Genomic DNA, 16,792 nt, shown 5'->3' on the forward strand with positions numbered 1-16,792 from the left:
TTCCTACATCCCACTTGTGTGAACTCGACTTGCCAGGGGGACTGAGAACACGAACACACTTGTTTTGTCTGAAACTGCGTTCTTTCCGATTGCTGTCATAATAATGTTTCTGACTCAACTATTTCTGTTCAACACTTGAGGCCAAATTCGGTGGAACAAGACTCAGTCGTGTTCTCAATCCCCTCTTCATCAAGAGTTCTGATGGGGTATATCCAGTTGTAGTGTGCGGAGTAGTTCTGTACTTCAGCAAGAAATTTGCCAAATGTTGCTTCATGCTGAGTCCCGAACAACCCTGCAACACTTGCTTTTGCTTTTAGCGCCACGAAAAACTTAGCATCCCCGCGTCTGAAATTCATTGGTAGCGCCCCAAGAGGGAGGCGAGGCGCTACTGGAAGCGCACCACCTCCCTCTTGGGGTGCTACCAGTGAATATCACGGCGCTGCGGCACGTCGTGCCACGGTACTGCAGACCTTCCTCCCCTTATTAAAGAGGAGGGGCCTAGTGCAGCACGACCCGGGGCCCAGCTGGACCACCAGGGATCAGAGTGCCAGCAAAAGAGCTGGGAGGGCTGCACAGGAGGCCGGGGACAGCAAAGGGAGCAGGTGCTGGCAGGCAGCACCTCCCCTTTAAATATCGCCGCCCTGGCTGCATGTACGCCCCCCTGACCTTGCCGAACATAGCGTCCGGCGGTAAGGGGGTGCTACTGAAGATTGCTCTTAGGACGCTACCGAGAGGCACAAAGCAGCCAAATTTTGTCCCCCTCGTTCTTCAACATCAGGTGTGTTCACTTCAATATTATGAATTCCTTCCTTTCATTGTCTCTGCTTTGCATTGCCACTAGAATGGTTCTTACTTCCTGCTTTCGATCTAGCTCTGCAAGCTGTTGAAATATGGCCTTGCTTCTGGCAGTGAAAATACTTTGGGGGAGAAATTGGGTGGAGCTGCAAACGGGGCGCCAAGCTTGCCTGGGCGCCAGATTTTGCGCTGCGATTGGAGCAGCAGCGATCGCTGGAAATTCAGCTTGAGCGCCCCAAGAGGGACACGGGGCGAGGCTCGAGGCGCTCCGCGTCCCTCTTAGGGCGCTGAAACTGAATATCGCAGCGCAACGTGCCGCAGCGCCACACGCTGCGGCACGGCACGCTGCAGTACTGCAGGCCTTCCTCCCATTCTTAAGGGGGAGGGGCCTGCACCAGCGTGATCAGAGATCGCGAGTGCCGGCAAAAGAGCCCGGCACCGAGAAGAAGTGCCGGGCTCTCGGAAAACAGCTGGCAATGCCGCGGGGGGAGAACAGGAGGCCGGGGACGGAGGTGCTGGCAGGCGGCCGCCGAAAAAAACGGCCGCCCCGCACCTCCACCTTAATTTGTGCCACTGCCGCCACAGGTAGGCCCCGTGAACCGGGCGCGATTAGCGAGCGGCGCTACAGAGGCGGTCGCTGCTAAATATCGCGATCGGGGCGGTAGCGGGGCGCTGCGCACACCGATGACGTCATCGGGGGTGGCGCAGCGCAACAGGCTAACGCCGCCATTAGCGCCCCAGCTAAATATCGCGGGAGGCGTGGTCAGTGGCGCTAAAGCCACTGAGTGCCCTCTTTAGGCGCTAACTGGTGGCATAGCCCACTGAATTTCTCCCCCTTTGCATTTCTGTATTGGCAGGTCTGTGGTGAGTGATTTCCATTGCAGCGATAACAATTCACTGAACTGCTCTCACTGACATGCTTTTGACTCGGTCTCACAACTTTAGGTTTGGCGGTGGCTTTGTGACTGTAGATCTCAGCTACACTAATCACTTGAGTTGGACGGAGCTCCCTAGCATTCTTAGACGCCATCTCCATAGATAGGGCAATTTTGCATGCTTATGTCAAACGTTAGGTTCAGAGTGTTCAGTAACTTGGACTGTGTGCTCATCCACCAGTCCACACACAAACTTATCTCACAACGCACGATCCAACAATGTGCTGAAGTTACAATGCAAAGACAGGTTCTTAAGAGCTACGATGGACTCACTGATGGTTTCACTTTGTTTTTGGTTTCTGGTACCAAACTTCCAGCTCTCTGCTATTTCTAAAGGCTTTGGTCGAAATGGTCCTCGAGTTTCTCAACAATGTCTTCAGACGACACATCCTTCGCTTTCCCTGGCGCGAGTAGGTTTGTCAACGTTCCGTAGACATCTGGCCCGATCTCCATTAGAAAAATTGCTTTCTTCCATTCACGAATTACTTTATTTTGAGCTTGAACATTCTCATCTGCATCTTCGGTCTCAATAATGTTATTGGCCTTAAAAAAAAAATCTTCATCCGCTCAATGTAAAAACTGAATGGTTCACTAGCTCGGTCATGCATGCCGAGGCTTCCGATGAATCCTGTAGGTGCGGCCATGATTGTCCCGATCCCGTTGAACAGTGACTCAGCACGCTACCTGTGTACTTGTGAGAATCAATGCCGCTGTACACATGAAGGCGAAGCACAGACGATTCTGCATCAGCATTAACAGCAAAACATCGCATAAATTCAGATTAGTTGTCACAAATTCACCTTAAGCTTGTCCACATGAAGGTTGAACACTGTGTCCTTCCATGATCCCTAAAAATGGCTTTGGGATCCCATCCTCGTCGACAAAAATGTAATATATGTGGGTAGAATAAATGAAGGACAGAGTCAGGATGAGTTGCTAGTCCATGTGCTTGCTTTATTGGGCCAGAGCGAACTGAGCATGCTGATACCAAACCATGTGACAAACCATGTGATAATACATTACAATTGATCACTTCAGAATGCATTGAAAGTCAGTCACAGAGTAGGCCAGATCAGGTATGAGTAGCAAGTTTCAGTCCCTGAAGGACATTAATAAAGCCTTTGAGCTTTTACGACAATTCCACAGTTTTCACGTCATTTTTTTCTTGGGCCCGGCCACAAATGATCAGATTTATTAAATTCAGTTTCACAACTTGCCATGGTGGGATTTTGAACTAACGACCTCTGATTGCTTGTCCTGTACTATAACCACTATAATGCTGTACTTGTACATTAAAAAAAATACATTGCTCTACGCCGACAGGGCAGTTCCTATGAGCACTGCAGCATCTTACTGTGGCATCAACAGGGTAAGGTTAATAAGCTCCTCCAGTTGTTGCACCAACTGCCCCCTATTATGATAAGCTGGGGCAGCAATACACAGGAGGTGTAATCGTCCCTGCTAGCTGACTGAAACTTTCAACCTTTGTCTTCTTGGGCATGGACTTTACGTATGGGATCTGTTTAAGAATAATTTGACAGAATGTTATAACCCTATTACTCACAACAATACACTATAAAATCCAATATGTAAATCATTTGCCTGTTTTATTTTGGTTAAAACCTTGAATGTTACACCTTGGTATATTTAAAGGACATTAAAAATGTACATTAAAATACATGCTGAATTTAACAGACATTAAACATGCACATTAAGGTGCAGTTACGACTAGTAGTTGAGTGAAAATCTAGTCATCCGCTTGGACCCAATCAAGCAAGCAGAATCAAAACTCCTGTTGTCTAATTCAATTGTTTTGAACCGAAGAGAGAAGACTTATACTACAAAAGAACAACACCAGCTTGCATTTATATAGCGCCTTTAACGTAGTAAAACACCCCCAGTCACGTCCCAGGAGTGTAATCAGACAACGACTTGACACCAAGCCAAAGAAGGAGACCTTAGAACAGGTGACCAAACGCTTGTTTGAAGAGGTAGGTTTTAAGCAGAGTCTTAAAGGAGGAGAGGCAAAGAGGTTTGGGGAGGGAATTCCAGAGCTTAGGGCCTAGACAGCTTAAGTCACGGCACCAATGGTGGGGCAAAAGAAGTTCAGGTAAGGACAGTAGTTTCTATCCCTAAAGTCTATCAGTTGTTTTTTTTACGACAATCCGACAGTTTCACTTTTACTGATACTAATTTTTAATTTCCAGATTTTTTAAAAACTGAATTCAAATACTGACATGATGGGATTTGAACTACACATTTTCAAGATTACTAGACCAGTAACATAACCACTACACTACACTACTGTAACCTGTGGTGAAGAGAAATAAGTTTAACAAGAACCCAATATATCTCAGTGTTAACAAGCCTAATCAAATAGAATGGGAATAAGCAATTACAATGTACCTTTTGCAGGTAACACGTTGATTGAATGAATGAATTACTGATGATTATGAATGATTAAGCTGCAATTTAATCAGTGGGTTCAGATGACATTTATGGACTTCATCTCCACTTAGTATAACATCTGGGCCATTTTGGTGGGGTCCTTCATATGGGTGGCCCAGCAACATGTCCAAAACAGGCAGGTACCTCATTATCTCATGTAAATCAGGGTCCTATGATGTACATAGGACCCCGATGCAATTTTGGGATTCCACTGGGTGGAGTATGTGCTGCATAAACCCTGCCCAGTGGAACTGTACGTAGAGTGGCCTAATCAATGGTCTTTAAAACGACCACCCTAAGCCACTCCAGAAATGTCAAAGGTAAGTTTTATGAATGATTTTTGAACATGAATGCTCCATCTGGCACCACAAAAATCGCCCCGCCCACTGCTGCTCTCTCCGTAGCACTCCTTCCCCGCTATCACCTGCCCCACTTTATAGACTTTGGCTGGCCCGGCTCCATGGAGAAGCTGCTGGATTTCCACCCCCACCCCTTTTCGATTGGCTAGCTCTATGTCCTTGCTCCAAATGAGCGGGAAGCTCATGGGTTACGTTAATGAGGCCCAACCTCTCGCCGATGACATTGGGCTTGCTCCACCCACCATCTGCCTCATGTCCATCCTGACTGAAAATTGGCCCCAATCAGTATTGGTAGGCTAAATAAGCATCAGAGCTATTGCAGACAAACCTAAACCACTCCTCGTCCAATGTCCACAGGCATTCACTTTCCAACAAGAGTCACTGGACTGTGGTCAAGAATAGCCCGGGGTACTGAGATAAAATCTACCATCTCAGCATCACCCCGAAGTTTCATCTTTGTTTGTTATTTTTTTGGAAATAAGGGGCTAGAAATTCGCCTCTTTTGCGCCTCCTGTTAGCGCCTCCGGGGTGGGGGGGGGGGGCGATAATGGGACGCTACCGGATTTGCGACCGGGCACGGCGAGAGTACCGATGCCCGTGAAATTCCCGTTGAGGTTTGCGGCGGCGGTATCCTCTAGCACCACGACTTTCTGCGCCCGGCGATCGTGACATCATCGTGCTGTGCATCGTCCTGGTAGCGCCCCGGACCCGAAATTCGGTTCCGCCCCCTGCAGCATCGCCGGGCGAAAATACCGACAGCTGCATGAGGCGTTGTTAGGGAGGCCGGCCGCTTGGGGAGCGGTATTTAAAGGTGATGATGGTTGCATGAAAAAAAAATCTTCTTAATGCCTTACTTCCATTTCTGAGCATTTCCTTCGGCCGCAATCCAACACTCTGCTAGAGTACTTGGGGCTGATCGTGTCGGATCGCGGCTGCCGCGGCAACGACGGACCTCGTTTCAATGCAGAGCCTGCAGCGATGGCCCTTCCCTTTAAGGGAGGGAAGGAGCCACTGTTCCCGGCAGCGCTGCCCTCGACATTGGGTAGCGCTGCACTGCTACCGCCCCTCTTGCCGGCTTTTGCGCTCCAAGGGAAGTGGTAGCACTTGATTTAACGCCCCACTTCCCTCTTGGAGCGCTTCAACTGAATTTCGTGGGAACCTATCATCATTAGCGCTTGGCGCTAATTTTTCAGCTTTCGAAGGTTTAGCGCCCCAAACGGGGCTATAATGAATTTCTCCCCCAAGACCTCTTAACCACATCCACCCCCCTTAATGTTGGATTCATTGGATTGTTGTTTGACTTGCAATATTTTAATCTAATATAAGGACAGTTATCTTCATGGTTTCAATAAAGTTGCATGATTTGGGTGTAGTAAGGTAAACGTGCAACATGCTTTTAATGGGCACAACAATCACTGATGTAGCAGAGCGACAGGTCACGCCCGATTTGCAGGTGCATTCGAACCACTGCTAAATTCGTCTTTTTTAAGGGCTTTTTTTTTTAGGCCGCCGTGGCGCCCACCTGAAATGAGCACAGGCCTAATTTCAATATTGAAATCAGGGTCCTGCTCCGATTTTCATACCCAACACGAGTCTCCTCCCGTTCCATCTACCTCATCTCAGTCTTTCAGCATATCTCTCTATTCCCTTTTCTCTCTCGTCTAGTTTCCTTTTGAAAGCATCTAAGCTATTTGCCTCAACCACTTCCTGTGGTAGCCGAGTTCCACATTCGAATCACTCTGAGTAAGAAATTTCTCCTTATTTCTCTTTTGGATTTATTGGTAACTATCTTGTATTTTTGGTCCCTAGTTTTGGATTTTCCCACAAGTGGAAACATTCTCTCCACATCTATCCTGTCCAACCCAATCATAATTTTAAAGACCTCTAGCAGGCCTCCTCTAATTCTTCTGTTCCCTAAAGAAAAACGCTCAAACCTGTTCAATCTTTCCCGATGGCTGTAATCTCTCAGTTGGCACCATCCTTGGAAATCTTTCTTGCACTTTCTCCAGTGCTTCTGTGTCACAGAAATCACAGAAATCACAGAAACCCCACAGTGCAGATAGAGGCCATTTCGGCCCATCGAGCCTGCACCGACACATATCCCACCCTATCCCCGTAACCCCACATATTTAATCCCCCTAACACTAAGGGTCAATTTATCATAGCCAATCAACCTAACCCGCACATCTTTGGACTGTGGGAGGAAACCGGAGCACCCGGAGGAAACCCACGCAAACACGGGGAGAATGTGCAAACTCCACACACACAGTCCTTTTTATAGTATGGAGACCAGAACTGTGCACAGCACTCTAACTGCAGCCTGACCAGGGTCCTATACAAGTTTAACATAACTTCACTGCTTTTGAATTGTATTCCCCTAGAAATAAATCCCAGTGTGTTATTAGCATGTTTAATTGCTTTGCTGACCTGCGATGCTGCTTTTAATGATTTGTTCACCTGTATCCCTAGATCCCTTTGCTCTTCTACCCCATTCAGTTTCTTATTTTCTAAGATGTAGGTGATATTTCTGTTTTACCAACCAAAGTGCATCACCTCACATTTACCTATGTTAAAGTACATTTGCCACTTAACTGGCCAGTCTACAAGTTTTCTAATGTCTTGTATTATGCTACATTCTTCCTCAGTGTTAGCTATACCCCCAAATCTTTGTTTACCATGAACAAGGACCATTTGGAAATTAGCGCACACACTTCTTAACTAATGAGAATTTTGGAATGGAATTGCCATAAGATAAAATGGTCTCTCTGTTCTGATGTTTATGGAATGATTCTGATTCATCTAATTTTAGCCTAAGTGCACAACAATATACTAATCAGGAAATGCCGCCCCTTGACATTCAACGGCTTTACCATTGCCAAATCCCCCACCATCAATATCCTGGGGGTCACCATTGACCAGAAACTTAACTGGACCAGCCACATAAATACTGTGGCAACAAAAGCAGGTCAGAGGCTGGGTATTCTGCGGCGAGTGTCTCCCCTCCTGACTCCCCCAAGCCTTTCCACCATCTACAAGGCACAAGTAAGGATTGCGATGGAATACTCTACACTTGCCTGGATGAGTGCAGCTCCAACAACACTCAAGAAGCTCGACACCATCCAGGACAAAGCAGCCCGCTTGATTGGCACCCCATCCACCACTTTAAACATTAACTCCCTCCACCACCAGCGTACCGTGGCTGCAGTGTGTACCATCTACAAGATGCACTGCAGCAACTCGCCAAGGCTTCTTTGGCAGCACCTCCCAAACCCGCGACCTCTACCACTTAGAAGGACAAGGGCAGCAGGCACATGGGAACACCACCACCTACAAGTTCCCCTCCAAGTCACGCACCATCCTGACTTGGAAATATATCACCGATCCTTCATCATCGCTGGGTCAAAATCCTGGAACTCCCTCCCTAACAGCACTGTGGGAGTACCTTCACCACACGGACTGCAGCGGTTCAAGAAAGTGGTTCACTACCACCTTCTCAAGGGCAACTAGGGATGGGCAATAAATGCTGGCCTTGCCAACGACGCACACATGAACGAATATAAAAAAATATCAATGGGCTGGGATCCCAGTAAAGGAGCAAACGGGAAGCCATACTGTTGTTACCTCAAGCACATACAAACCTTCACCATACTACCAGTCTCTGTGGTGGAAAATGAGCCAGTTAGTGTTACTGGAAGCATAGGCTTAGGAGAAAAGGGTTCCCTGCTAGTAATGGGAATGAGAGGAAAAAAAAGCTGGGTGTGAAGGAAAGGGAGAGGGAATGAGAGCAAAGCAAAGAGGGAATGAAAGAGAAGAGGGAGTGAGAAAGGGAAGGACTGCGTAAATGAAAGGGAGAGAAAGAGAGAAAAGGAAAAAGAGGGCTTGAGACACACAACCCTGGAGTGAGGGAGAAGAGATTAGAAAAGAGACAGACAGAGTGCAAGAGAGACACAGAGAGAATGGAGAATGGAGAAAAATGAGAATAAGAGGAAAAAGGAGGAAATGAGACACAACGAGAGAAAAATGAGAGGAGAAAATCCCGAAAAGAGAGACCTGGGGGTTCACATACTCAATCTTTGAAGGTGGCAGGACAAGTTGAGAAGACTGTTAAAAAGGCATGTGGGATCCTTGGCTTGATAAATAGAGGCATCGAGTACAAAAGCAAGGAAGTTATGATAAACCTACACAAATCACTATAGCAATGCAGAATATTAAGGCCATAAAAAAGCAAAACAAAACATTTGGGTTCATTTCTAGAGGGATAGAATTCAAAAGCAGAGAAGTTATGTAAAACTTGTATTGAGCCTTGGTTAAACCACACTTGGAGTACAGTTCCGGTCTACATATTACAAAAAGGCTATAAAGGCACTGGAGAAAGTGCAAAAAAGACTTACAAGAATGATATCAGAACTGAGAGGTTATAACTATCAGGAACGCTTGAACAGGCTGGGGCTCCTTTCTCTAGAAAAGAGAAGAGAGCTTTAAGATTATGAATTGCATTGATAGGGTAGACGTAAAGATGATGCTTCCAATTGTGGTGGTGTTCAAAACCAGGGACCATAAATATGAGATAGTCACTAATAGATCCAATAAGGAATTCAGGAGAAACTTCTGTACCCAGAGAGTGGTTAGAATGTGGAACTTGCTACCACATGGAGTATTTGAGGCGAATAGTGTAGATGCATTTAAGGGGAAGCTAGACAAGTACATGTGCGAAAAAGGAATAGAAGGGCAGCACGGTGGCATAGTGGTTAGCACTGTTGCCTCACAGCGCCAGAGACCCGGGTTCGAATCTGGCCTCGGGCGACTGTCTGTGTGGAGTTTGCACATTCTCCCCGTGTTTGCGTGGGTTTTCTCCGGGTGCTCCGGTTTCCTCCCACAGTCCAAAGATGTGCGGGTTAGGTTGATTGGCTATGATAAATTGACCCTTAGTGTTAGGGGGATGGGATAGGGTGGGATATGTGTTGGGGTTACGGGGATCGGGTGGGATATGTGTCGGTGCAGGCTCGATGGGCCGAAATGGCCTCTATCTGCACTGTGGGGTTTCTGTGATTCTGTGATTCTGTGATATGTTGATAGGGTGAGATGAAGTAGGATCGGAAGAGGCTCGAGTGGAGAATAAACACCGGAATGGCCTGTTTCTGTGCTGTCAAAAGGGATGTGAGGAAAGTGGGAATGAAAGAGAAATTGGGAAGGATTGTGAAAGAGAGAAAGAAAGAGGGGAAAGAGAGCGAGGGCGAATGAGGCAAGTAGAAGTGGAGATTGACAGAAAGAGCTAGAGGATGGGACTAAGAAAATTCAATTAAAATTTCAAGTACGCAGTTGGAAGCAAAAACAAATCTCATTTATCTATCACCTTTAATATAAAAAACATTAAAAGTGCTTCACAGAATTGGCATAATGAAAGCGGTTGACGAGCCAGGAAGGAGGAGATCAGGAATAGTGGCCAAAGGCTAGGTCAAATAAATGGGTTTTGAGGAAGTTTTTAAAGGTGGAGAGAGATGCAGAGGCGGAGAGAGTTAGGGAGGGAGTAAGACTGAGGCAGCTGAAGATGCTGCCACCAATGGTGGGGATGAAGGTGTGTGCAGGGGGTTGAGTAGAAGGTCAGAGTATTTTGGAGGGGAATAAGACCTGGAGGAGATGGAGTGAGGTAAGGTCATGAATGGATGAATAGACGAGGACAAGGATTCTGCGTTGGAGGATGGCGAGCGAGTCTAGCTCAGTGAGGGGGAAGGCGGGGAACAGTAGCTCAGTGGGATTTAGCGTGGGATAGAACCCGTGTGGCAGAACATGTCAAAAGTCACATTGTTGGCCTAGGTTTCAAGACTTCTTGCATGGTGCACTTGGAATCAGTGAAATTATCTAGCATACAGAATGCACAATATTTAAAACTTGTGGCTTTTCTCAGCTACATCTTCTCTTCCCAGCCCTTGAGCTTTGAAAGGTTAGCCACTCCTGACGCACAGCACAGAGCAATGGGATTGTAATCTGCTTCTTTTGCTGAGCATATTTACTCAACCAATTAAGTTTGACTTTGTGAACACCAGGTGCCTAGGTTACAGCTCCAATCGTCCAGCTTTTGAAGCATTCACAATTTGTGACGCAGAGAACAAGAGCTAGTTGTGGAATTTTATCACTGCAATTTGCCCGGCTTCATGAATCACTGTGGTGCGACAGCTCTTCGCGTCTCAAAGGTCAGCAGCAGAGTGAAACTTAGCGCTTTGAATTGCTGGCGCTTCTCTCTTGCTCAGGTGCTTGTTGCGGTTTGACTGATTCCTTCCTGTCACAAGCAGACTGCCGTTCCGATTGTTCGCAGCGCAGTGCTTGAAACTGCAGCAACGGCAAAATTAACAGATTCAAACTTACATGGCGAAGGTTCTCTTTGTCAGAATCTTAAAGGTGATGCCTGGCTGTTATGTTCTTTGCTTCAGCTTAAGCTCGTTTAACATCTGCTGAGATCTCTTGCTTGTCTCGATCATCATCAGTGGTGCATCCGTCTATCTAAGACACAGCAGGGAAACTTTCAGTTTAGGAATTTGCACGTAGTTTAGAATACGCTTCTATCTACCAACTATTAAGTCGGAGAATTGTTTTGGCTGACAGTAGTGTGTACTCCAGCAAAATCTTGTCGTGAAAAGTTCTCTTTCTCGGTTAGCTTTAATGGTTTTGACCTCTGTCCTATTTTTGCTATTTTAAGTTTCTAATTTGTTTCTTGTTTCCAAGCACCTTGATTATTTTTCTTTTTGCATTTTTATTGTGGTTATCTGGAATGAGGCAAACTGCTCATTTTTCATTTCCTGTCTGTTATAGCAAAGTTGATGTTTATGTTCATTCTGACATGCATCTTTGACAGGCACTGAGATTCAGTTTTATACGGTTGAGGTTTGCCTGTTTTTGGAGAGGTAATATTCCCCCCGTCGGTAAATTTAGCAAAAGAAGTAGACATGGATAGGCGTTTTAAAAAAAAACTCATAGTGGTAAAATTATGGACGGGAGAAATTTCATTAACAAAGTTGGGGGAATCCCCATAGGAATTACAGGGGCATTGCCATCCTGGTAACCTAACTTGTGTGGCATTTTAGCAAGTTTATGAAATGTGCATTGATGTCAGTGTGATACCGATTAGGCCTACTACTGCTAAGATTTTCTTTATGTTAAGACAAATGCTTAAGCGCCGCATTGCAACGGTTTGTGTGAAGTGATACTGATGTCATACCGCACCTTCTAGTTTGACACTGGCATCTGATTTTGAGCAATGTAAGCTGGAAGCACCGAGCTCTGCTGGCAGCTTCTCACTTCGCTCAACTGGGAGAAAAGCTGCACACTGCACAATGTGTGACCACCAGAATGGGCTCGGCTAACCACCGTTCAAGTAGTGCTGACATTTTTAAAGTTAATGAAGAGCTTATGATCCTGTTGACTCTTCACTAATATCAGAAATGTAAAAGGAAGTCTGGTAGAATACTAAAACTGTATCCAGATGGCCTCACGCTGGAGGTGAGCTCAGAATCGATGCCTAAACCCAAATTCAGATCAATTTTGCTTCAGTTATGCTGTCCATTTTATATCTATGCAAAGCTAAAACTGCTTCACAGTGATGAAGCTGCACAGTGGAACTGCACTGTTAGAATCTGCATACATTGCATACACTTTCTCAGCAGCTGCCACATCTTCGCTAATAACTTTTTGGACAGGCTCCCCTGGTTGCTTCAGGAAATGAACTTAGGCCAACAATTCTCAGAAACTGCAACAGTGCCTCCTTCTCATCACTGTTCATGGGATCTTGCTGAGTGGAAATGGCTGCCACGTTTGCCTACACTGTGGTCACTGCAGGTAATGGTGAGCCTGTGTAAAACCTCAACAGGACCTCAGTTAGAGTACAAAAGCAAAATACTGCGGATGCTGGAAATCTGAAATAAAAACAGAAAATGCTGGAAATACTCAGCAGGTCAGGCAGCATCTGCGGAGAGAGAAACAGAGTTAACGTTTCAGGTCGATGACTCTTTGTCAGAACTGGAACAAGTTGGAGATGGAACAGGTTTTTAAGCAAGTGCAGGGGCAGGGAAAGGGGGGAGGGGAGGAAAGAACAAAAGGGAAGGTCCGTGATAGGGTGGAAGGCGGGAGAGATTAAAAGACAAAAGGGATGATGGTGCAAGACAAAAGGAGATGGTAATGGGACAAGTTAAGAAACAAAAGATGACTCTCGATGAAGTGTAAATGGCAATGGCAGAATCATCAACAGCTGCCATGTGAGAGAGAGAGAAAAAAATGGAAAGAAACTAGGGACCGAGGTTATGGTCTGAAATTGTTGAACTCTATGTTGAGTCCAGAAGGCTGTAAAGTGCCTAATCGAAAGATGAGGTGCTGTTCCTCGAGCTTACATTGAGCTTCATTAGAACAGTGTAAGAGGCCGAGGACAGAGAGGTCAGAGTGGAAGTGGAGCAGAGAATTAAAGTGACAGGCGACCGGAAGCTCGGGGTCATCCTTATGGACTGAACGGAGGTGTTCCGCAAAGCAGTCACCCAATCTGCATTTGGTCTCCCCAATATAGGGGCGACCGCATCGTGAGCAGCGAATACAGTATACTAAATTGCAATAAGTACAAGTAAATCGCTGTTTCACTTGGAAGGGGTGTTTGGGGCCCTGGACAGTGGGAAGGGAGGAGGTAAAAGGGCAGGTGTTGCTTCTCCTGCGCTTGCACGGGATGGTGCCGGGCGAAGGGGGAAGGGGTGTTGGGGGTGATTGAGGAGTTGACCAGGGTGTCGCGGTGGGAGCGGTCCCTTCGGAATGCTGAAAGGGGAGGTGAGGGGAAGATGTGTTTGGTGGTGGGATCACTCTAGAAATGGCGTTAGAGTACTGTGTGTATTATTAGACACCCCACGAAGGATTTTGTGGCCTTAGAGAGGCGACAACACACATTCACTAGGATACTGCCTGGTATGAGGAAATACAAATACGAAGACAGGCTTGAAAAAATTGGGATTTTTTTCATTAGAGCAACACATATTATGGGACAATATAACAGAAGTGTTTATAAATATGAAAGGATGGGACAGGGTAGGTAGAAGCAGACTATTTCCTGTAGTTGAGGAGGTCAAGAATGAAACACCAAAGATACAAGGTTAAATGCAAGAGATTTAGTACAGAGGGCAGGAGAAACTTTTTTCACGTTCTAAGGCTGTGGAATTCACTTTCCAGACAGAAGTTATGTTAACATTCAAGATTAGATTGGGTGAATGAAAGAAAGAGGGCTGACGTGTCTTTGGAACAGGGTAGGTAAATGTGAATAGGACTGTTTGCTTGCATGGAGGGTAAACACTGATATGGACTGGTTGAGCCGAATGACCTGTTTCTGCGTTGTAACTTTTATATGCATTTCTAAAGACATTGGTTCACTAATCCTGTGTTTCTACTGGGGAGTTGCACTCAAAGGAAGCACAAGTCCAAGAACCATTGCTGCATGGGAACACCACCACTTCCAAGTTCCCCTCCAAGTCACACACCATCCTGACTTGGAAATATATCGCCGATCCTTCATCGTCGCTGGGTCAAAATCCTGGAACTCCCTATCTAACAGCACTGTGGGAGTACCTTCACCACATGGACTGCAGCGGTTCAAGAAGGCGGCTCACCACCACCTTCTCAAGAGCAACTAGGGATGGGCAATAAATGCTGGCCTTGCCAGCGACGCCCAGATCCCATAAGCGAATTTAAAAAAAAATTGCTGTAGACCGTTCTCTGATCCATGCTCCTTTTAAGTGCAGCTCCCTGCTGAGATAGTTGGGTTGGTTAATTTACCCGTATTTGTGAAGCTTTTTGAAATATTTTTGAGTGACATGCTTAGGTGCTGCATTAATGCAAGTTCTTTTGTATAAGATCTCTTTTACTCTGAACTGCATCTGATCACACACCTCAGTATAAACACATCTTCTGCAAATCAGGCCCCAAAGGTACCAAGACAAAAATAAATGACACTTCAAAAAAATAATTGCTCTTTGATTGTCTCTCCTGAGGATAAAGCTTGAAATATTTTAAAATATGTATATTGAAAATGAATCTGTTTTTTTTGGCATGCATCATGACATCACGTCACCACCGAAGAGAATCACACAAAGCCAGACCAGGTTTTGGAGATGACTGTGAATGGGGCCTCCAATCTTGGAGCGAACTCAGGAGCATGTTTCGCTTGGAGTTCCATGAGGGAGTATGGATGCACCCTTAGACAATTGCACTTGACTGCAGTGCTGAGTTGAATGTCATGGAACTCTGTATCTCCCGCTCAATATCCTCATCTTGCCTTTGGTTATGATGCGTTAATTCAAAATGGCAGACGGAGAATCCTGTGATCACGTGAAAACATGATTGACATGCGCCGTTATTAAAGTGGATTAGGTTGAGTCCTGACCTAAAAAAATAGGATAAAGAAGTGGGCAAAATCACCATGAAATAAAGCACAACCTGTACAGTGGCTTGGTAGATGGTGCGGGCTCGCATTGCAGTGCATCTGTGCAGGGAATTGGTTTTGTGTGTGGATACAGATTGCTGGCAGTCATTATTGCTTGTAGGTACGCTATACCTGACTATGCATCTCTCTATTTATTGGTACAATATCAAGCTGTTTGAGAAAAGAAAAATGTATACATTTTATTAGTAATCTAAAACTTTGTGGTAGATGCTACACACTGCAAGGTACAATAAACCTGCAAGATGTGTCAGCTGTAGGTCAGTAGCACTCTCACCTCTGAGTCAGAAGGTTGTGGGTTCAAGTCCCACTCCAGAGACTTGAGCACAAAAATCTAGGCTGACACTCCAGTGCAGTACTGAGATGGTGCTGCACTGTTGGAGGTGCCTTATTTCAGATGAGGCGTTAAACCAATACTCCGTCTGCCATCTCAACTGAACATAAAAGATCCCATGGCACTATTTGAAGAAGAGCAGGGGAGTTATCCATGGTGTCCTGGCCAATATTTATCGCTCAACCAAGATCTGGTCATTTATGGGAGCTTGCTGTGTGCAATTTGGTAGCCACATTTTCTACATTGCAACAGTGACCACACTTCAAAAATACTTCATTGACAGTAAAGTGCTTTGGGACCTCTTGAGATCATGAATGGTGCTATATCAATGCAAGTCTTTCCTTTTTTTAAAGATATTTAACTTCAATACTATTACTGTATACATTAGGTGTTTTATTGTCTTTCTGATTTTCCCATTATAGGTGTTGCCATCATGTGTGAAACGGAAATAATATCAAATGAACCCACAAGCCCATCACCATACTATGGTGAATCATCTGATTCGTACTATCGCGTGGACCGCTGGCAAAAACTCCGAACAGCTGTCAGGAAGCTCGAGTTCTGGGAAAACTTCAACTCTGAACTGGCAGGAAGTGGGTTCTTTTCTAAAGTGTACAAGGTAAGAGAACCACTCCGCACAATGTGAACGGTGCCTTTTTTATAGTTACACCACTTATATTGTGTTTACTTACCTCATTTATAGGTTGCCTTCTTAGTTTCATAGACATGACAGTTTGAAGGTTTAACTAAAGACTTGGTTGAATTTCCTTTCATGTGGACCATAATAACTAACCTGTCAATTAATCATTAATTGCTTCGTTCTGTTTTGAGGTATGACATGGACCTATACAGTATTGGGGATCTTTACTCTGAACAACCTACCTATTTGCTTTGAAACAAGCTGCACATGTAGAGAAATTCACAAGTAGTGCTCTGGAGAATGAATGAAAAAGTGCACAAAGAGCAAATTAAACAGCTTGGGGGAAAAATTTGTGTGGTTTGCGCCACGAGCTGATGCTAAAATGCCGTTGACAGCTGTAACCACTGCTGATGCCGGTTCCAGCGCCGCACGCCATATCGGTGTTGCCGGTAGTGCTGTCGGTAATCTCGATCGTGACGGCCCTCGCCATCATGGAGATCGTGACGTCAGTGACTGCAACGCTCACTGGACGTCTGATGTCCCAAATTCGTTATAGCCACTTACCTTAACGGCATCACAGAATGACGACAGGGAGAGCTGGTGTCTACCAGCAGGAAGCAGGCTGCAGCAGCGATGTTTAAAGGTACCAGCCCCAATCAGCTGCAGCTAACATGGTTTTGCAGTTTCAGTGCCTGTTTGCTACTTCCTACAACTGAAACAGCTTTCTTTAGTTATTACAAGATATTTTTGGTGACAGGGAGTGTTGATTCAAGTGCAGAAGTCACTCATTATTTGTTAAAGGCTTCTGCTCACAACACTTCC

At 45.6% G+C, this 16,792-nt stretch overlaps 1 protein-coding gene across 2 annotated transcripts in view; it reads left to right on the forward strand.

Moving 5' to 3' along the window:
* Positions 1–16,792, forward strand: part of LOC147101832 (dual specificity testis-specific protein kinase 2) — a 133,414-nt gene that overhangs the window by 47,657 nt on the left and 68,965 nt on the right. Inside the window, exons 1-2 of one of the 2 annotated variants that reach the window (XM_085965811.1) lie at positions 10,835–10,933; positions 15,753–15,949. In XM_085965811.1, the coding sequence (XP_085821937.1) occupies positions 15,764–15,949 (186 nt within the window). In that variant the 5' untranslated portion in view covers positions 10,835–10,933; positions 15,753–15,763. Of the gene's footprint in view, positions 1–10,834; positions 10,934–15,752; positions 15,950–16,792 lie in introns of those variants that run through there. The other variant, XM_085965810.1, reaches the window with a different exon arrangement.

The sequence above is a fragment of the Somniosus microcephalus genome, chromosome 23 (assembly GCF_052327205.1).
Source record: "Somniosus microcephalus isolate GS21.2 chromosome 23, FLI_Smic_1.0, whole genome shotgun sequence".
NCBI classification, from domain to species: Eukaryota; Metazoa; Chordata; class Chondrichthyes; order Squaliformes; family Somniosidae; genus Somniosus; species Somniosus microcephalus.